The 22,506-nt window shown below is 39.8% G+C and overlaps 1 protein-coding gene across 2 annotated transcripts in view; it reads left to right on the top strand.

Moving 5' to 3' along the window:
* Positions 1–22,506, top strand: part of DNAH8 (dynein axonemal heavy chain 8) — a 263,980-nt gene that overhangs the window by 96,882 nt on the left and 144,592 nt on the right. For both annotated transcript variants that reach the window (XM_070514986.1, XM_070514987.1), the window contains exons 33-41: positions 2,676–2,829; positions 4,465–4,628; positions 6,048–6,150; positions 7,166–7,270; positions 7,637–7,798; positions 10,951–11,175; positions 13,886–14,058; positions 15,447–15,625; positions 21,228–21,415. In XM_070514986.1, coding sequence (XP_070371087.1) covers positions 2,676–2,829; positions 4,465–4,628; positions 6,048–6,150; positions 7,166–7,270; positions 7,637–7,798; positions 10,951–11,175; positions 13,886–14,058; positions 15,447–15,625; positions 21,228–21,415 — 1,453 coding nt within the window. The remainder of the gene's footprint in view (positions 1–2,675; positions 2,830–4,464; positions 4,629–6,047; positions 6,151–7,165; positions 7,271–7,636; positions 7,799–10,950; positions 11,176–13,885; positions 14,059–15,446; positions 15,626–21,227; positions 21,416–22,506) is intronic.

Here is a 22,506-nt window from a genome sequence, read left to right as displayed (position 1 = left end):
CATTACACAACATTCTGACCCAAAGGGCTAACTCTTATCTGTCCTTATATGAACTACCTATATTTTCCCTAATCATCATGGCCTCCATCTCTTCTTTTATGGTACTTATCTGTCCATCCCATTTTTCCTGGTGGGCCCCATCATAATTATTCTCCCCTAGATTGGCAGCTTATCTCCTGAAAATCTTGGCTCCCCACTGAGATGACCTTTCTATTTTTTCTTCTTTCCCTTTCATTCCTCTGATTTCATCATTGCCCTCCTTTAAACCTGCTCAAGTGTTTACCCAATGGCCCAGGAACAGTGTACTGGCAAGACATGAAAGGAATATACTGTTAGGGCCTCAGCACTTACACACTTGCATTTGTTATGGTGAAAAGTGGTAAATCTGTGCTGGGTCCACTGTGTCCTAAATGAGGCAACCTGTCCATCATTGGACTATTGAACCAGCTCAAAGGTGACTGTGATCTCAAGCGCAGCTTTAGGAAAATGGGCTCAGTCAAATTAAATATACTGTCAGGTCTTGGTCTGGACACCAGCAACCTCTAATGCCCTAGCTGACTGTGCAGTGATTCTCAACTGTCCTTCACCTTAACCCACCTAAGAAGTATGTCACAACCCCATCATTAACAGAGGTCAGTGTCCAGGGTGCATGGAGCTTCTAATAACCCTTCTCCAGGCTGGGATCCCTGGTTAATGAATGACATCCTTCATCTCCTCTGGCCCCAGAGGCAGTCTTGTATTTGGATAATGTACTAATTCACAAAGCTCCGAGTTCTGGATCTGGATTGAATGTGCTGGGGTTAAGATCCTAGGGTGTATCCTCTGCTTTCAGGGAACCTGAATAATCCTGGCAAAGTGGACCATAGGATATTCAGTGGTTCCTAGACTTCACAGACTACTGCTTCCTCATGGTTCATTGCAAATTTTGCCATCCTGATTTCTTGAATGATGACCTCTTGATGAAGGGCTGTAGATTCACCTGAACAGTGTCTGTGGCCTGGCCAAGAAATTCGGGATTTCAAGGCTTTCTTAATTTCATACTTAACCTGCGTATATCCTGATTAGTATAGTACTTATTTATAGTGCTGCTGAACTCAATCTTGAGGCCCTGCTAGAAAGAGTATAAGGATATCTAAGAAGTCACAATACTTTGGGAGATTCTCCTCCTAGAGAGCTTTGCCACATCAAATGGACCCAGAAAGCCTCTTCCAGAACTAACCTCAGACTGATCTTTAGCAGTCAGTGCCTGCTGGATCTCTAGGGCTGCCTGGATGTGACTTGAGGAGGAAATTGTATATCTCCATGGGTGAGACTTAATTCCAGCTACTTCCTGGATTGTGACACTTTCCTGGTGGATCTCTGATCCCGTGGGGCTCCATGGGCCTTCCTATCATTCACGACAGATTCTACCACACAAAGTTGTGCAATACAGGTACCAAAGGACAGAGACTGGTTATGCTAGATTTTATTTCAAATCTTCCTTTGTCATGTTGGGAAGTTATACACCATCAAAAATGACTCTTTTTTTTTACCTGTAGAGGATCATTTTTGGCCCCAAATATCTAGGTGCTTCAACTCCCTGAATGCCCAGCCATACTGTCTTAGTCTGCATGTCTTGATTTTGAAAATGCTTCTGGCATATTGACTGCCTTTCAGTTCTAGACTAGTATTAATTGAGTGTTGAGAAGAATGCCTCTCACTGCCTGAACAACTCGCCTACCTCCCTGGGGCAACTCCCTTTATACCTCCATGTATAACATGGGCTTCCAGAGAAGTTATGGGTTGTACTCAGGCATCAGACTACACCCAGAAGAATGCCATCCTGTGTGTGAGCATCTTCATATCACCTTGTTCTGGATAAAGGAAAGTTTTAAGGCCCTAGTCAACAAGTGCCACTCACCAGGAAATGCATCTACGCCACCTCAAAGCTACATGCCATTGCCACAAGCTGAAGTCAGCTTCTTAATCCAACTGTAGGGTACTGGGTCTTTACTCAGTGTCTTCCCATCACCTCCTCCATGGATCCACTCTATTTCTTGTCTGTCTTAGTTGTTCCCAGGTTTCTGGACACCTCGTATTCTTATGAACACTTTAGCTATCCCTGATGATGAGAAAACAGGAACCCTGCTATTTTAGGGTGGCTATCCTGGATCTCTAACACTGCAGAATCTAGGCACAGTGCCTGGTGGAATTAGCAGTCTATGAGTGGAAGAGCACATCAGTAGGTGGACATCAGAGCTCCAGCTTGACCCTGGCCTTGTGGTAATAGTTCCACAGACCAGTAACAAATGGCGTCCTGTGTGTCATTCTCATAGGCAGTCACCACTTGGATTTGGTTCACAGAAGTCTTGGAAAACCGTCTTATTCCTTGTTTTCCCTTTATTCCCAGAAGCAACCAGCGCAATTCCTTTGCTGGACCTCTGTGACCTAAAACTTGGCCCATTTTCCTAGTCCATGACTGATACATGGGAACAATAAGTGAAATCACTATAATTATATGTTTTATTCATAAAAAACCAAAAATCTCATTATCTGTATGAAATTTATTTAGGAACTGCCTTTTAGAAAATTGTTCATTTCCAAGGGAATGTTTCTCCTGTAATTTACTTTTGTTAGGCCATACTATTTTCTGAATCTTGCCTAAAATATAATGTTTTTCCATTTTTACTTTTTAGATATAATGCTCCATTTAAAAAGAATATCCAGAATTGGGTGTATAAATTGTCCACTTCCTCAGATATAATTGAAGAGTGGCTAATAGTTCAGAACCTTTGGGTTTATCTTGAAGCTGTCTTTGTAGGTGGAGATATTGCCAAACAGCTCCCTCAGGTAAATATGGTTTTTGTAACCACTGATGGAATAATTTGGTGTGTGTTGTCTATGTGTCTCTGTAAAAGTCTTCACGAAGACATATGGTCATGTCTTGATTATTTACACCAGGGGTTGGCAAACTATGGCCCACTTGCCTGTTTTTGTAAATAAAGTTTTATTGGAACACGACCACGTCCATTCATATGGCTGCTTTCATATTGTAACAGCAGAGTCGATGTGTTGTTGAGTAACAGAGACCGTATGGCCTGCAAAGCCTAAAATATTTACTATCTGGCCCTTTCCAAAAAAAAGTTTAAAAAAAAAAAGTGCTGACATTTGATTTACGTTAACAGAAAGAAGAAACTCACATATTTTCAAACCTCCAGGTTCTCTGAAGATGTGATGTACATTCAAATATGGTACTATTAAATTATAGCAGTTCATCTCTTCCAAGAATCAACCTTATAACATTCCTCTGAGAGTATAGTTAAAAGTAATCCATATTCTGTAAGCACAAGTTAATTATTAGCAAGTCGACTAATTGTGGATGAAAAACATACTGTGGGGCAGGGAAACGTGGCCTTAAAAGCTAGTAACAAGGGGCTGGCCCCGTGGCTGAGTGGTTAAGTTCATGCACTCCGCTGCAGGCGACCCAGAGTTTCGTTGGTTTGAATCCTGGGTGCGGACATGCCACTGCTCATCAAACCACGCTGAGGCAGCGTCCCACACGCCACAACTAGAAGGACCCACAACGAAGAATATACAACTATGTACCGGGGGGCTTTGGGGAGAAAAAGGAAAAAAATAAAATCTTTAAAAAGAAAAAGCTAGTAACAAAATCTTTAAAACAGCTTTATTAGAGTCTTTTAAGTAAATGCCAGTAACTTATTAATAGCTTTATTCTATGAAGGTAACTTTCTTGTTATAAAAATTAAACCTGCTCTTCTTGAATTTCCATACTTACAGGATCTCTATCAATTAAAAACCAAAGATAAAAGGGTTTTGAAAACGACTGATTTCCCTTTGTAACACATTCTTTTTTAAACATAAATGTTTTCTTTTTTAATCGGCAAGTTGCACATTTTAAAAAAATGCACTTAAAGTTTTAAAAGAGGCGATATTGTGCCAATTTCTAGAGGCATTTTTGCAATTGAATACGAAGCTTAATATCTTCCATAGTAAATAGAAAATTTTCTTCTGCAAAAATATAAATGACGCTTTGTTTTGGGTTTTTATTGTTTTCTTTTTCCTGGGGTACTATTGAGCTGTAATTATTCCAAGGATCAAATTATTTCCATGCTTCTTCAGTTTGCTCATCAAACCAAAACACCTGGGGTGCTGAAAGCCTGGATTTCAGCTCTAAGTTGATAGCTCTGCAAATTAATCAGGTGGCACTTTGAAATGTATTAAATGTAAGAAAACAAACAAGCGATAAACCCCATTGTGATAAAGCAGCATTTCAATAAGCAGTTTTATGACTTTGGATTTTTGTTGTTCAGAGTTAATTCAGATGGAAAAAATTTGCTCCTTTAAATTATGTAGCATGAGACTAATGGAGGCTTATTGGAAGAACTATTGGAAATTCCAAAGTGAAGACTTTGCTTTATTCAACCATCCAAATGCTAATTTTTACTAACTATGGACTTTTTCTAGGAAGCAAAACGTTTTCAGAATATTGACAAGTCTTGGATAAAGATAATGCAGCGAGCTCATGAGAATCCCAACGTGATTAGTTGCTGTGTTGGAGATGAAACTATGGGGCAGCTTTTACCTCATTTACATGAACAGTTGGAAGTATGTCAGAAGTCACTTACAGGGTAAGAGTTTAATTTTTAAATTACTTATCATTTTACTGAGTGGCGGTGTTTTTTCTCAAACAAGTTAATAGTATTGACTGCATTTCTGGTTTGGTAGTGATGGTTGAAGTGGCAGTAGGAATTTAACATTCCACATAACTTTTCTGCAAAAAAAGACTTTCAACTTGGGAGTGGGTGAGTTAAGGCATTGTATTAGTTTTGTAGGACTGCTGTGACAAATTACCATAAATTTGGTGCCTTAAAACAACAGAAATTTGGGGCCAGCCCTGTGGTGTAGTGGTTGGGTTTGGTGTGCTCCACTTCAGTGGCCCAGGTTTGCGGGTTTGGATCCTGGGCACAGATCTATACTACTTGTCAGCCATGGTGAGGTGGCGACCCACATGTAAAGTGGAGGAAGATTGGCAGGGATGTTAGCTCAGGACTAATCTTCCTCCAGGAGAAAAAAAAAAGAGGAGGATTGGCAACATCTATTAGCTCAAGGCTAATCTTCCTCAGGAAAAGAAAAAATAAAACAAAACCCAGAAATTTATTTTCTCACAATTCTGGAGGCCAGAAGTCTAAAATCAAAGTGCCAGCACATTCTGAAGGCTCTAAGGGAGAACCTTTCCTTGCCTCTTCCAGCTTCTGGTGGCTCTAGGAGTTCCCTGGCTTGTGGCTACGTAACTTCTATCTCTGTCTTCACACGTCCTTCTCCTCTTCTCCTTCTTCCTGTGTCTCTTATGAGGACACTTGTCATTGGATTTAAGGCTTATGTGGATAATCCAGCATTGTCTCTTCTTGAGATCCTTCACTTCAATACATCTACAAAAATCTTTTCTCCAAACAAGGCCACATTTCACAGATTTCAGGGAGTAGGATGTGGACATATCTTTCGGGAGGCTGCCATTCAACCCACTACTGGTATGCAGTAGAGATGTGAACTCACAGAATAATTAGCCAGACAAATTCATGGATAATTTTCTTAAAAGGCAGTTTATTCTCAATTTCTATTTGAAATAGGATAATGGTCTATTCTGGTTTGTCCAAGTTTATGCCTGTGGCTTGGCTTAATGGTTCATTGTACCCCCTTTCACTCTCAGGATGTCCGGGTTTGGAGATAAATTATGTGTTCACCTTGGGTTTAAGCCATGAGATTCACAATACTCTTAGAAAAGTCACAGGAGGGCTCTTGATGAGGAAGAAGACAGATAATGGGCAGGCTCGCCCTGGATCCTTTCCTTATTTCCACTTGTTTTCCCAAGTGCCATCCATGATGGAGCATGGTCATTCGTTCAAACCAAACATTTCAGAGGGAAATGGGAAATGACTATAGGTGTTTGCTATTATCTTAGTGAAGATATTAGTGATTGTGTCTTGGCTAAAAAACCCAAAAATTAATAATCCAGAAAAAGTCGTTTGTTAACATGACTTTATTTAAAGGTATCTGGAGAAGAAGCGATTACTATTTCCAAGATTCTTCTTCGTCTCTGATCCAGTTCTCCTGGAAATTCTTGGACAAGCCAGTGATTCCCATACCATACAGGTATAATCTAAATATCTGTTACCTAAATCATTTTTTTCTACAGCATACATAATCAGTAATAAAAATGAAGTCAACATCATAAAAGTGCAGGTAGGAAAGAAGAGTATTAAAAATTATGTTCTTATAAAATGTCCTGTTTTCTGTGTATTCAGAGCCCATCAACCTGAGGCAAGAGTCACTGATTATGTAGCTCACCAGCTGGGTGACTTTGGCCAGCTTCTTAATTTTCCTGTGCGTCAGTGTCTTCATCTATAAAACTGGGCTATTAAGGGTCCCCATGTTATTGAATCGTCATAAGGATTGTGTGACACAATGCATTGAAAAGCATCTGGCACACAGTATATGCTCACAAAATGTAATTCATTATTATGAGTATTTTACTCTAAATATTCTTAGATCAAATAAGTATTGTGGCTTGGATTTGTCCTTTTTTTTCCCTCCAGAGTGCTTCTCAAATGCTTTTAGCCATTTCCGAGGGCAGTACTTCCAGAAGAAGGAGAAAAACCATAGACAACTGGGTGGGAGAGGCACTGAAACACATCCCAGGGCTGTTTCTGGTTTGGGAATCTGGGAAACGGCTAATAATATCTTCCCTGTTGGTTTCCAGGGAGTTGCAGGGATGAGGAAAGAGAGGAGGGAAGTGAAAGCTGTGTCAGGCAGAGACAGAGCCAAGAGGGAGGGCAGGACTGAGCTGTCTCTGGGAGGGAAGAGGGCGGGTACCATATGGTTCAGTCTCCATCTAGAGGAAGGCGACGGTCATTACTCCAATCTCACAGCATAAGAGGGGCATTTTCAGGATTTAGAGGAAACATTGTCTAGGGCTGGATTTTAAAAACCGGGCCTCCGTGTCGGTCAAGGGTTAAAGCAATCTTGTTTGTTTGCTTCTTGGAGACAATGAAGTGAATTCTCAATCGTTTACAAAGATACAAAATATAAGGCTTTTTAAAATGTCTCAGTGGCTTTTTGTGCTTAGCCTCGTGTGTGACGTTTGCGCTCTGTGTTGTGTTTCTTACAGCCACATCTCCCTGCGGTATCTGACAACATAAATGAGGTGACATTTCATGCAAAAGACTACGATCGTATCCTGGCCGTCATATCAAGAGAAGGAGAAAAAATTATTGTAATTTAACTTGTTTAAAATCTTGTTATTAGCATTTCTTTACAAATTTAGGTTGAGGAGAATGCAATTCTCTTAGGAAAAAAAGGGAGGGGAGGTGACTTGGGTTCCTGTTGTACAGCCCGGGCTCTGTGACAAACCAGTTTGAATGACTCATTTAACTTCTCTGAGACTCATCTTATCATCTGCAAAACGAAGGCTTTCGAGTAGATGATGTTTATAGTTCGTTCCACCGCTAGTGTTGGTTGGTATTACTTGTGTTTTAAATGCTTTGTGTAGTATTATTTGCTTTCTCCAGTTAAGTATGTGACGTTTGTAAGAATACCAAATTATCATCAATTTGTAACATATTTGTAATGTGTTTTTTAGCTGGATACTCCTGTTGTGGCCAAAGGTCCTGTAGAGATTTGGCTTCTGGAATTGTTGAAAATGCAGATGTCGTCACTACATAATATAATTAGATCTGCCTACTATCAAATCAGCGATTCAGGATTTCAGCTCTTACCTTTCCTCAATCACTTTCCAGCACAGGTGAGCATGCACAATGTTTAAACAGTGGGAATAAGGGGGAAGGATACGCAGGAGAAAGTTGGCCTGATGGTGAGGAGGCTGTTGCAGCTTTGAACCAGTGAGGGAGGCCTGCCCACCCTCGTTTCCCAGCCACCTGCTTGTCCATCTACACCATTCTAGGCCAACTCATCCCGTCCCTCAGAAGAGGACTTGCTGCCATTCTCCCATCATTAAAGACATACACTGAGGGTAAAACCACTCATGAAAATCTTCATCTTATATATAAGACGTCTATCTATAGAAAAGGCACCTATCTCTATATGTCCATACATAGATAGATATAAATACAGAGAGAAATATGGACATGGACAATATAAAAAGAATGAGCATATCTTTTCTTAAAAGAAATCCATCTTCCCTTTTTATTTTCCCTTCAAGTGATTAAAAATTGGCATAATATGTTAAAAGAGGCCTTCTCATGCAACTGAGTTTTTAAAGAGAGAAGAGGGGGCCAGCCCGGTGGCGCAGCAGTTGTGTTTGCACGTTCCGCTTCTTGGCGTCCCCGGGGTTCGCCGGTTTGGATCCCGGGTGCAGACATGGCACCACTTGGCATGCCATGCTGTGGCAGGCGTCCCACATATAAAGTAGAGGAAGATGGGCACGGATGTGAGCTCAGGGCCAGGCTTCCTCAGCAAAAAAGAGGAGGACTGGCAGTAGTTAGCTCAGGGCTAATCTTCCTCAAAAAAAAAAAAAAAAATAGAGAAGACCTTGAGGAGGCTGGGGGTTGGAGCAGTGTTCTCTTGAACAGCTCCCATGTCCTCTGGCTCTGAGAAGTGCTAAGTATTATTAGAACTGGATATAGAAAGTGAAGAGCCAACAGTTTTATTAAATTTTCAGCCAAGATAAATGAAAAGTGATGATTTGTGATCCAGGTCAGAGATAGTGTGGGATAGAAGGCAACAGATATCCAGGGAAAATATAGGCAGTTTTTGCCCAAACTGTATTTCTTCTCCAACTGCTCCTCCCAACCCACGCTCCAAATCCTGAACTACTGCACACACAGTGGAGACAGCTGAAATGATATGAAATTAGTTATTCAAACGACATAAGTTCGTATAGAGAATCAACCTTGGTTGGAGAGAATATTCTTATTTAAAGATTGGCACCTGAGCTAACCTCTGTTGCCAGTCTTCTTCTTCTCCCCAAAGCCCTCCAGTACACAGTTGTATATTCCAGTTGTGAGTGCCTCTGGTTGTGCTGTGTGGGATGCCGCCTCAGTGCGGCCTGACGAGCGGTGTCATGTCCGCGTCCAGGATCCAAACTGGCAAAACCCGGGGCCACCGAAGCAGAGCGCGCAAACTTAACCCCTTGGCCACGGGCCAGCCCCTGGAGAAAATATGTTAATATTGTTATTTTTTATATTGTATACAATTTTTACATTGTATAAAATCTTTGGCAAATTTTAATATTTTTATTAGCATTATTACCTTTATGGTAAAGTTTTATAGAATACTTAATTTGATAAGCTGAGAAAATAGCTCCTTAGACTAAATCAACATTCTTTCCCTCCCCCAGGAAAGCTTGCTCACCATGTATGCTCTGAAGGAGAGGCTTAGTCTAGAGCCTTAGACAGAGGATTTAGCATTAAAGTGGAAGAGCTGAAGAGCAAGTTCAAGCTGTATATTCTAGTTGTAGGTCCTTCTAGTCTGCTCTGTGGGACGCCACCTCAGTGTGCCTTGATGAGTGGTGCTAGGTCTGCGCCCAGGATCCAAACTGGCGAAACCCTGGGCTGCTGAAGCAGAGTGCGTGAACTTAACCACTTGGCCATGGGGCTGCCCCCTCCTTTCCAATATTTTTTAATGTGCTTATTACAGGCATCAAATAATATTGATGAGAATGGACATTCTTATTTTTTTATTTTTTTACTTTAACGAGACATCTCCAGTTTTCAAGTCCCCCGCCTTCTTAAACTGAGTAAAAAACATAATTTAAACTTTTCTTGGTGACTCAGGATAGTAATTTTAAAGATGGGTTTTTAGAATATACCACTATGCAGTGGTTTTTTTCAGGGTCTGTGGTTCTGTCTTTAAATCAGACCGCCTTACACTGCTGTTTCTGTATTGTTTCTCTTCACTTTTCCTATCTTGCACTATCTTCTGCTGCCATCAGGGTCAGAATTGGCTTACTTATTGGGAGCTTCCTGACACCTGCTATTTCCTCTATATCCTATTGCTCACCTCAGCCAGGTGCTTTCATATATCTTCACCTGAAGGCCCCAGGTTGGCCACTGCTCTAGCAGGACAAATATGGAAGCTTCTGAGGAGGCGGAGGTAAGGAGGTTTTATTCCTGCTTCACCCACATCCAGTGCCACGCCCCACGGTGTCCGCATGCCGCACACACTGCTTTCAGTCCTCCGCCACACCTGGGGCTCCTTTTCGGTCCCAATGATCTTAGATCTATCTCTGGGAATGAATCAAACTTCCCAAAGGGACAACTGTTAGAGCGAAGAGGTGGGGAGAGGGCACGTTCTGACTACTTTTACTCCCTTTTCTGGGGCAGAAATTGTAGATAACATGAATTCACTCACAATTTCCTTATCCCTGCATGAGGAGACAAAGGACAAGCTTCTCCTCTTCTCATTTTCTGTCTCTCTCTCCTTTAGATAAATATAGAGGCAGAGAAGTAGATGTAGATAAAGATATGGATTTTAGAGAGACCTCGAGATCAAGAAAGGAGATAGGCAGCATATCTTTTTTAGAAGTTATGAAGAAACCTTTGGAAAACCTGTTGAAGAAAAATATACAACAAAGAGTCTATTAATTCCACTTGCTTTTCTTGAGAAAGAAAAATCTTTCTCTCACGGAGGTATCTGGTGGTCCCAGGCCCTCTAGAGAAAAATTTCCAAAGCATCCTCCATAACACACATATCGCTCCATAAATGGTGGCCATTGTTTTAATTATTATTTATATATCTACACTGAAATCATTAAATATCAACAGTTAGAACCTTAAATGTGTTTTTTTCTCTTTTGGGAGTGGAGAAATGCATGTCTCTTTTTAAATTTAAAATAAGTGAAACCTGTTCATCTTTTTGTGAATAAGTGACCCCCCAAATGTTATTGCAGACATGCTTGAAATATTTGGCAAATTTATTTGTCTGCTGGATTTGTAGGTTGGTCTTCTGGGAATTCAGATGTTGTGGACACATGATTCAGAGGAGGCTTTAAATAATGCAAAAGATGACAGGAAGATCATGCAAGCGACCAATCAGAAATTTTTGGACATCCTGAATACTCTAATTAGTCAGACGACGCACGACCTAAGCAAGTTTGATAGAGTGAAATTTGAAACTCTAATTACCATCCATGTGCATCAGAGAGATATTTTTGATGACTTGGTAAGGTATTTTTTTTTCTTAAAGTAACAATGTACTAATTAATAATTTAGTGCTCCTAATAATGAACAATTAAATCATAAGTATTTCCTAACTTATATGAACCTTCTATCTACTTGGTCCTTCATCACAACTGTCTCCATATATACCACCTCTACAAATTCCTATATCTAGTGGTTTAAACAAGCGTATATGTACACTCATATTTGGCATCCTGAAAGTCTGGAACAGACTGATGTGATGTGAACTAACTAATCATTACGTTAAACTAAATGACCAGGGACATAATATAATTTAGGTAGGATTGGTTATGAGTTATGATGGGCTGACTGGGAAAGAAGTCCAGATTGAATAGAATCAAGCTTCAGAGAACTCTCATGGCTGTTTGTCCAATTGGTAGTGTCCATCCGGGCATCACAGACTTGACTTAGGCAAGGTTCTGCGTGGTGCGAGTAAGAGGGGTGGCGCCTGAATTCCCTTTGGAAATAGGACTCTAATGAGTGGCCTTGAGCAAGATCAAGTTCTGCTAAAGCAGTGGTTATCTATTATAGGGTAGGGGCTCCAGGAGGTATTGAAATAGCACCATTTGACTATCTTTGTCTTTAAATACCATTGCTTTATTTGATTTGATTTGATTCGTCTTAAAGCTATCTCTTTCCTTTATCAGAGACACATAATTCATGCAACTTGTGGCCCTTTTTCAGAGAATATGATCACAGACTACCTGTTTCAAACTTATATCAAAAATTCTGATCAGATAAGTTATATTTATTGAAGACTGAAGGACATGCAGTCCATTTATTCCCCTGGAATCTAGATATTTGCTTCTCAAAGTATTGCATGCTAGCCAGTTGCATTGGCATCTCCTGGGAGCTGTTAGAAAAGCAAAATCTCCAGTCTCCTCCCCCTGCTCACCTCCCCTACACCTGCTGAATCAGAATCTGCATTTCAACAAGATTCCCAGGTGAAGAAACGCTGCTCTAGGATGGATCTCTGGATCTCTGGATCAGGCTAATCATCAGCAAGCTGCATACTTAGACCATGTTTCTTTGGCTTTCTACAGATTTCCTTTCACTGCATTGCAATTAATGTTATGCTTTGGCTTTCATTAAAGTCCATCTCAAGAAACTCCTATGGAAGGAATGCATTACTGTATCTGCTAAGAGCATACTATTGAGGATGTTGTCTATACATCTCTCACTGACTCTCAAAGCTGAAATCCTATCGAAGAAATTTCTTTCCAATTTAAGTGCTGAGCAAAGCTTTACTTTATATACAGAATGGATTTAAAAAAAAGAAAAAAGCCTGTACACAATTAAAGCCATGAAACTGTTTTGTTTTTGTATTAATTGCTGCTGAACTCTTGGTCAGTTTACATCTCAACTAAAATGAGATCTCATGGCCAACATATTTGCATTTTATTTTTCCATGTATAATGCTTAGAACAGCCTGATTTACAGGAAGAACTCAATAAATGTTACCCGTTCTTTCTTCTTCCTCTTCCATCTCGTCCTTACCATCTTAACATTGTTGAAAGTAGCTAGCTGATTGCATCTCCATGGCTGCGGGTCCTGTGTTAGTAGGCCCTGGGGGTGGCATTGAATTATGTTACCTGAAAGTAGCTGTTTTAGGTGGATGAATACAAACTGTGCTTTAGGAGGGAAGCCAGAATTCTTAACTGGAGGGGGATGCAAAATCATAGACAATGAAACAACAACAAAAGCAAGACTGTAAATAGCATGGAGACTTGATTAGATGGAGATTGGAACATTGTACAGTTGCCAGAGGTCCATTTTTTAGTGTCAGCTGAATGGCCTGGAAGTGGGCCACCGGGTTTAAGAGCAGTGAAGGGGACCATTTGCCGCTTTCCTATGTTGAATCCCCTGAGTGGGCGGGACTGGAGTTTCTCCAAGTTTGCCAAAGGAAAGTCATGAAGCACCAGAATGTGGTTATAATGGGATGTTGTTCCTAAGTGTACTTGCCCGGTTTCTGTCTTTTGCATCCATTGCAGTGGGAGCCCAGTACCGCTTGCCCCGTAGTAAACGCTGATGACTGGGCAGGTTGGTTACTTTGGCTATACTGCTGGTGTAGGAAGACAATTGTGCATATATGACCTGCATCTGCCTGCTTAATCCCTTCAGTGGCTTCCCATTGCCGTGAGAATAATGCCCAACCCCTTTCCCGTGCCCAGTTCTTCTGGCCTCACCTCTTACTCTCTCGCCAGAGTCCTGATGCCTCAGCTGAACTGAACTTCTTTCAGTTTCTTGAACATGCCAACCAGATCTTCTGGGTCTTTGCCTAGAACATTTTGCCCTCCCACACCTCCCTCACCCCTTTTGTTTCATTTCCCTGGCTAATTCTTACTGTTTATCCAGGCTTTAGTTTAGGTGTGTCTTTCTCTGAGTACACCTCTCAGGCTCTCTAGGCTAAGTCTTCTTGCTACATATTTTTGTGAACTCTGAATTTCTTTTCTTACTTTATTGCAATTACTTGTTTATCCTTTTGTCTTTTGTACTTTTCTGTTAGCTCCAGAAGGCAAGAACCATCTTTGTCTTTGTTCACCCAGCAATGTCAGGTTCGAGGAAGGGCTCAATAAATATATGTTAAATGAATGAGGATCAGTTCCTGGATGAGTGAATAAAAACTGCTCATATGCTTGTCTTTTACGCTATTGCATTTCAGTATGTAACCTCGATGTATTTCATGTTTTTAGGTAAAAATGCATATCAAATCAGCTACTGATTTTGAGTGGCTAAAACAGAGTAGATTTTATTTTAAGGAAGACTTGGATCAAACTGTGGTATCTATTACAGATGTTGATTTTATTTACCAAAATGAATTTCTGGGTTGCACTGATCGTCTTGTTATCACTCCACTAACAGACAGGTAGGAAACTCAGTTTTTGTTGTTCCATTTTGTAATTAAATAATGTGCTTAAAATTGTTTTGAAGTTGCATTTGAAATGAAAAAGCGTATTGTTGTCGTGTTAGATCTATGCTAGCTCATCAAAGTCAGTCTAACAATGAAATAACCATAGTTGTTACTTAAACTTACCTGTACGTTAAATTTTTATGAAGTAGCAAAAGATAAAAGAATAAAAACAAGCTAGAATGTTGACTACAAGTAATTTAGTCTTGAATTTTAGGTTGCAAGATGGCAAAATATCTCTAGAACCATAAAGGAAGTCTTTAGAATTGCAAAGAAGGAAGGGACCTTGGAGATTGTCTAATTTAGTCTCCTTGTTTTTCAAATGTGGGAATTGATACCGGAAGTGAAGCTTCTTGGCCAGGTCTGAATAATCAGTCAATGGCAGATCCCCTCACAGTTCTTTCCAGTATATGACACTAGACAAGAACTGGATCTTTTTCATCTTTTTGTATCCCACGACACTCAGTTCCACGTGCTGTGCATAGAACTCACTCAATAAATGTTTATAGAATTGCATTAAATTGGGTCATAGAACAATGAATTCTGCCATTACTTTAAATAGGGCTGCCTCCAGGTAAAATTATGACAGTCAAATTATGTCTTCAACCTCCTCCTGATTCATCCAACCTCTCTTTATATGCCTACTGTCATTGCAGCATAAATTTGTCAACGTGTTTTCTCTTCCATTGATGTTTACGTATAAAGCTGCGCGTCTCACAAAGCTTTGCTAAGTTTTGCTTAGATCCAAAACAAATATAACTGAAGCTGGATCAGGGATACGAGGAGAATCATTATATTATTCTTTACACTTATCTAAATGAGTGAAACGATTCGTGGTAAAATGATTTATTTGCAATAGTGTTCTGGAGTTGGCTCGTAGCAGCCTGTGAGAGCCAGCTACGCACATCTTCCCAATTTTGTGATATCATATTGGTAGCTTGTCGTACACCTTGGTGGAAGTATTTGTACCACTGAAATCAGCAAATATGAAAATAAGGTTTATTTTTTTCCCTTGAGATCTGGTGGTTAAACTTCTGCCAGCACACCACAGCTTATTTGGTCCTCTGACTTAGGGTTTATCCTGACCACAATGGAAGGAAGGCCTGAAGGTTTTAAGTCAGGGTTGAGGAGTTGAGACGTTTGTCCCAAGAAATTTTTGCAATCACTGTACGACTTCTAATGAATATCAAGTACTCCAGCCTTGTTTGGTTGCCTGTATCTTTTATGTGGCTTCTTAAACTCTAAAATAAACAGGCCCATTTCAATCACACTGGACTTTTGCTTGTGCTTTACTGTAACAGGTGTCATCCCATGTTCACAACGCTTTATCTGGTTCACATTTGCAGATGCTATATCACTTTAGCACAGGCTTTGGGAATGAACATGGGAGGTGCTCCAGCAGGACCCGCGGGCACTGGCAAAACAGAAACGACAAAAGACATGGGAAGGTGTTTGGGAAAATATGTGGTTGTGTTTAACTGCTCAGATCAAATGGATTTTCGAGGGCTAGGAAGGATTTTTAAAGGCAAGTGTCAAACACCGTTAAATTATTTTTGATGAGTTTGTTTTTATTGCACTTTAGTGTTACTTTCTGATACAAATCTAATGTAATATTATTCCACATAACCAAAATTAGTGTAAGTTGATGTTTATGATATTGCTGTTTTTCTGGGTCAAAAATGGCTAGATAGTATCAGTTGCATATGGTTCAATACTATTGCAGGCATTATAACCCATGAGTTGAATGTGTATTTGATTATGAAAATAGAGTCAGTTTATTATTGCCTGAAACAGCGGTGGAGGAGCTAAGATCAAGATAGCAAACTGATGACACGTGTGACTTCCCTTCCTGCGTTATCCACTGAAATGAAAGATTTTTAAGATGCATAACAACACTGGAAAACAAGAAGGGGGGCCATAAGCTGGTGGGAAATTTTGAGAAAATCCTGAAAGATAGGTTTCAGGTGGACAGAGAAAAAAAGAGTAGAGAGCACTTCGGTCTTAGAACTCAGTCCTTGGTGGTCTTCTCTTTTCTCTCTACGTGCATTCTCTTGGTGATCTCATGCAGACCCGAACTTTAAATACTATTTATATGATCAAATTTCTATTTCTACTTGGACTTCTTGAAACTCCAGATTCATACATACAACTGATATCTACTACTTGACATCACAAATATCTAATAGGTCCAAATTCCTTATATCTAAAACCAAGCTCCTAATCTCCCCTCCCAGTATCTACTCCTTCCTCAGGCTTCCCCATCGCCCTAAGTAGCTGCTCCATTTTTCCAGATGCTCCGACAAAAATCTTTGACTTATCCTTTACTCCTTTCTTTCTGTTATATTCACATCCAAACTGTCAGCAAACACCATTAGCTCTACCTTCAAAATACATCCCAAATCTGCCACCTCTTAGCCCCACTGCTATCATCCTGGTTCAAGCCAATCATCTTCTCTCACCTGTACCATTCCAATAAGCCTCCTAATTGATCTTCCTCTGTTTACCCTTGTCCCCTCCCTTCTAGTGTCAAAACAGCACCACAGCAGTCCTACTACATGAGTCAGATCATTACACTCTTCTGCCGAAAGCTGTCTAGTGACTTTGCTCAGTAAAAGCTGAAATCCTTGCTATGGTTTATATTGTCTTGGACAATCACACTCACTCCTTCCCCCCCCATCCCCATTGTATTGCCCTGACCTTTTGACCTCATCTCTTACTATTGTCCACTCACTCTCTCTACTACAGCCATATTGACCTTTCTGATGTTTCTCAAACGTTTGAAGCACCTCTCTCCTTAGATCCCTTACACTTGCTATTCTTTAGATGCTTCCCCAGATATCCGTCCACATGGCTGACTTGATAAAAGATATCCACAGCAAACATCCTCCTGTTGAAAACTTGAAAGCATTCTCTTTAAGATAAGGTCTAAGAGAAGGATTGCCATCCTTGTTACTCCTATCCAGCACTGTGCTCCACATCCTACTCCATGCAGTAAGGAACAAACAGAGCAGCAACAGCAACACCAAGATTGCAAAGAAAGAAACGCAAAATTTCATTATTTACAAATGATATGAAGAAAATTCATATGTGAAGAAAATTCAACAAATCTGTAGGAAAATAGAATTTGGCAAGTTTACTAGAATATGAAATATACAAAATAAATTTCATTTCAATAAACCACAAAAAAACCGAAGATGAAAATTTCAGAAAGATGTCATTTAGAACATACTTTAGAGTGTGGTATTGGTGCCGGGCTTGATACATAGACCAGTGGAATATAATGGAGAAAACAGAACTAGCGCAGGGACACTTGGCAGATGGCAGAGGTGGTATTGGAAATCAGTGACGAAGAGAGAGACTTTACAATAAATTGTTGTGGGACAATAGATTAATATTTAACAAGGGAAATTGGATCCCTACATATGTAAAAATTGGATGCCTACACCATATATAAAAATCAATTCTGGAGATTAAGTGCCTAAATATGGTAGGCAAAACTATATGGATTTTAGAAGATAATAAAGGAAAACATCTTTGTTTTCAAAGTAGAAAGGGATTTTTAATGCAAAAATCTCAAACTGTAAAGAAAAGATTGATACATTGCCTACCTTAAGTTTTAAAATTCTGTTCATGAATGGATATCAAAAAGAGAGAGAAAAGCCATGCAGAAATTTGGAAAAGGCATTAGCAACATACATTACCCACAAAAGGATTAGTGTCCAAAATATATGAACAATGCCTGTGAATCAGTGGGAAAAAGATAACCCAATAGGAAAACGAGGAAAAGTCTTGAACAGACATTTCACAAATGAAGGAAAGCAAATGACCAGCAATCAGAGAATTGCCCATTATGAAGAAATTCCAGAAAGAAGGACAACAGCAACGTGGCAAAGTGAGCTCTTCCCTTTGTCTCTCCCCTTCTGAAGAAATTCCATTTTGTACACGCCAGATTAACAAAAGTTTGCCTGGCAATTTTGACCGTCATCAAGGTGTAGAGCAACAAAAACAATCATCCGCTGTTGGTGGGCGTGTAAAACTTGTTTGGAAAACATAGCATACGTGTTTATTCTCAGCTATCCCACCTCCTGGTACATATTCAGACAAACTGCACTTATGCCCTGGGCTTCTGTGTTAATGTTCATGGCAGCATTACCTGCAACAGCAAACAACTGGAAACAACTCGAGTGTCCTCTGTGGTGGACAGGATATGTAAATACATATAAATTGTAAACATATATATATATTATATATAAACAAAATTTAAAAAATAGGAAATTCTGTATTACACTGCTATATAGCGGTAAAAATAAGTAACTACAACAAGACGCATGACATAGAGCTGACTCACAAATATAATTTACAGTGAAAGAAGTAAGTCTCACAAAAATATATACAATATGATTAAGATTATTTAAAATTCCAAAATAGGTAAAACTAAAAATATATGTTATTTAGATATGTGTACGTGGTAAAAAAGGAAAAGAAAAACACAAGGTTCAGACTGAGAGTCCTTCTCTCTGGGAGGACAGAAAGGGGCTGTAGTTGGAAAGAAGTACCCTGGGGCTTCCCTGTATTAAATATCATGAGTTCACTCATCCGGCCCTTCCTCTAAATGGGCTGTGAGACCAGCCCTGTAATAGATAACATGAGATTGCACACCCAGCTCCTTCCTTTAATTACCTGGCTGTTGGAATTAGGTCTCATATGTATATATTCCATATGCACATCTCATACCTGTATATTTGTATATATAATTACATAGTCTGTTGTGGCGTTTCTCCTTTAAGAAGGAGGAAAAATAGCCATAAGCTACAGACTGGGAGAAGATATTTTAACATGTATAGCTGACAAAAGATTAATATCCAGCATTAAAAAAGATTTTCTTCAAATCACTCAAAAACGCAAAACGATAAGGGGATACCGTTCTCACTCCTGCCAACTGGCGAAAATAGAAAAGTCTGACAAAACCACTGTTAGTCAGGAGGTGCAGAAATTGTAACTCTTAGTATGCCTCATGTGTACGTAAGTTATTAGAGCTGCTTCAGAGAGCAGCTTGCTGACAGGTGGTGAACGTGGAGACCCACATGCTCTCTGACCCGGCATTTCCACTCCTCACACGTATTGTATTGCGAGAAGATATGAGCAAGACGGATACATTGTTATAGCAAATCTTACAAACAACTCAAATATCCATTGAGAGCAGAATGAATTTTTAAACTGGTATATTTATGCAATGGAATACTGCACCACAGAGCATTTTAAAATAGTGAATTAGATCTATGTTATCAGCATGGATAAAATTAAGAAAAATAATATTGAACAAATAAATCAACTTTCAGGAGGGTATGTACAGTATTTTATAGATAGATGTAGATATATAAATAGATACAATTACGTTTTGAATAAGCAAAGTAGATAGTGTTTGTGAACACATGCATTAGAGCAGTAGTTTAAAAGCAGGCGTAGGAACCAATGACATCAAATTCAGGGTAGAAGTTACCTCTGGAGATGGAGGAAGTGTGCATCCAAGAGAGACACGTTGGACTTGAACTGTAGCTCTAATACTTTATTCTTACGATGAAATCTGAAGCAAATTGCTAACATTTGATAGGTGGGTGCATGGGTATTCATTATATTGTTCTTTATAATTGCCTGTCTTGTTGAAATATTTTCGAACCCCGAGAATCATTCTCTAATCAAAGAGTAGGGTTCTTCTGTGGATCACTCATGGCTTGAGGGTGGGGGATGGTTGAGAGAAGCAGACCAGAGTACAAGGTAATCCCCAGAATGCCAATATTATAGCAGAAGACAGAGAAAAAGAGATGGAAATGGCTGTCTCAGTGTTTTTCCTCCATGTACAAACTGTAACATGGTTCTCTGAAGTGAGAGTCCTGACACTAAATGAGGACTTGAGTCAGAGGCAAGGAGTGCACCGGTTCAGACACCAGGTCAGACGGCAAGCCCCAAACCCAGAGGAGAAGCTCTGCTGCCGCTCCCACCCCTTCCCCCGAGTCACCAGAGGCGGGAAAGCATCCTGCAAACGGGAATTTGTATTTGAGATGAGGAGATACACACATATAGCAAGGACAAAGTCTCATAAAATATTCGAAGAAGTCAGGGAGGCACCCAAAACAGCAAAGAGACCTAGTGACCACTGAACTGGTTAATAGAGACACGGAGGAAAACTCAAAAGTAAATAAAATTAATAGCTTCAGAGAGATTCAGGAATTTATCATGTACAACCAATTAAAGAAAAACAGACTGCTGTGAAAGAAAATAGCAGTTGGAATAACAGGAAATTGAAAATGTGAATTAAAAAAATCTCTCTTGAATAAAATAGTTTTTAAAACCCCACGTCTCTCTTGAGTTGGAATATCTAGCCAAGAGAATACCTTGCAGAAGGAAATGGAAAGTTTGACAGAAAAACTTAAGGGTCTTAGGGATGGATATATAAGTTCCAACATCCGTATAATGGAAATTCCCAAAGGAGAGAGAAGAAAAAGTGGAAGGCGGTGGGTGGGGGTGGGGGTGGGGGCAGGGGGCAGTAATAAAAGAAAGAAGAGCATTTTGTGCAGCTGAAGATAATGAAAGTTTTCCTCCTTAGAGACTAGACAGGAGCAATGTTCACGATATCCAGGTGTCTCTCTGTGCTGGATTTTATAAAGAAAAAATAAAAATCCCTCTGGCCATTCTCTGTCTCACCCAGCATCCTGATATTTTTAACTCATTGCAACACAAAAGGAACAGAGTGATCTGTGCCAGACAGGGCATCCCTTATTTTGCCAGTTTCCCCAAAACATTACGGCTCCTTCCATCCTCATCCCCACTGGAGGTGGCACTTCCAGACTGAATGAAATTTTGTCAAGCTTCAGCATCTCTGGGTGTAACGACATGTCTCCACTTTCATTTTAGCAATGTACTATTTTCATTGTTTTGGTGATGATGTATAAATAATTAAACCTCTCTTTCTCACTGGAGTTAAATATGTCTTTATAAACAGCCAAACAGACTGTCTATAAATGGTGTTTCAATTTATAATTGTTTGGGAGCACTTTGGAGAAATGATTGCTATCAGGAAGGTATACTGTAAACTATTAATTTTTCACATTTACTGTTTTTCATACCAGGTCTTGCACAGTCAGGTTCTTGGGGTTGTTTTGATGAGTTTAACAGAATTGAGTTGCCTGTCTTATCAGTGGCAGCCCAACAAATTTATATCGTTTTGACAGCAAGAAAAGAGAGAAAAAAACAGTTCATTTTTTCTGATGGTGATTGTGTTGATTTAAACCCAGAATTTGGAATCTTCTTGACAATGGTGAGAACATAGGCTTTAAATGAAATTTGATTTAATTGTTACAGATTTAAATAAAATAAAGCATATATTCGTGGGTAAATGACTGACTGTCGGGGCTGGCCCCGTGGCCGAGTGGTTAAGTTTGTGAGCTCCGCTGCAGGCGGCCCAGTGTTTCGTTAGTTCGAATCCTGGGTGCGGACATGGCACTGCTCATCAGACCACGATGAGGCAGCGTCCCACATGCCACAACTAGAAGAACCCACAACGAAGAATACACAACTATGTACCGGGGGGCTTTGGGGAGAAAAAGGAAAAAAATAAAATCTTTAAAAAAAAAAAAAATGACTGTCCAGAGGTCATGAGCTATTCTCACTTATTGAATTATTTTTTTTGAGTAGTAAAAGTATCCCAGACAAAAGATAAAATGGTGGTATGTTCATGATAATGATAGCTACTGTTTATTGAACACTTATTATGTGTAAGGTGCCGGGTTTAGTGTTATGTGTATTGTATCAGACAGGATAGCTGCAGTAACAAACAATCCCCAAATCTTAGTGGCTTAAAACCACAGAAATTTATTTCTCCCTCACACCACATGTCTGTTGTGGGTGGAGAGGGCGGGGTTGGCTTTCTATGATCCTTACTCTGGTACTATCTTGATCACTGCTGGTTGCTGTAGCAAAGGAAAAAGACAACATGAAGAATTTTGCTCTGGTTCTTAGAGTTTCTGTCCAGAAGTGACACAGGTCAGAAGTCATTGGTTAAAGCAATTTCTATGTCCACGCCTAACTTTAAGGGGGTGGGGAAGTACAGCCTTGTACTGTATTTTGTATGCTGGGTATTTTATAACTGAGGTGCCCAAGACTCAGGGAGATTTAAAAACTTGCTCAAGTCACACACCCAGTTAGAGAAAGACGTTACTATCTGTGTAACATCAAAACCTAACTACTTAATCTTTAGGTTTTTTCTTGGGTTTTCTCTGACACTTAATAAAGGATGATGGAAGTGATTTAATATCTCCAAAATAATTCATCAAGGTTCTATACCAAAGAACGGTAACAAATTCAGTTACCATGTGATTGGGGGCAGAGCTTTGAGATACAGTGTTGTAA

Source organism: Equus asinus, chromosome 8, assembly GCF_041296235.1.
Source record: "Equus asinus isolate D_3611 breed Donkey chromosome 8, EquAss-T2T_v2, whole genome shotgun sequence".
Lineage (NCBI taxonomy): Eukaryota > Metazoa > Chordata > Mammalia > Perissodactyla > Equidae > Equus > Equus asinus.
The sequence above is the reverse complement of the archived record's forward strand: the minus strand, read 5'-3'. Positions and strand labels throughout refer to the sequence as shown.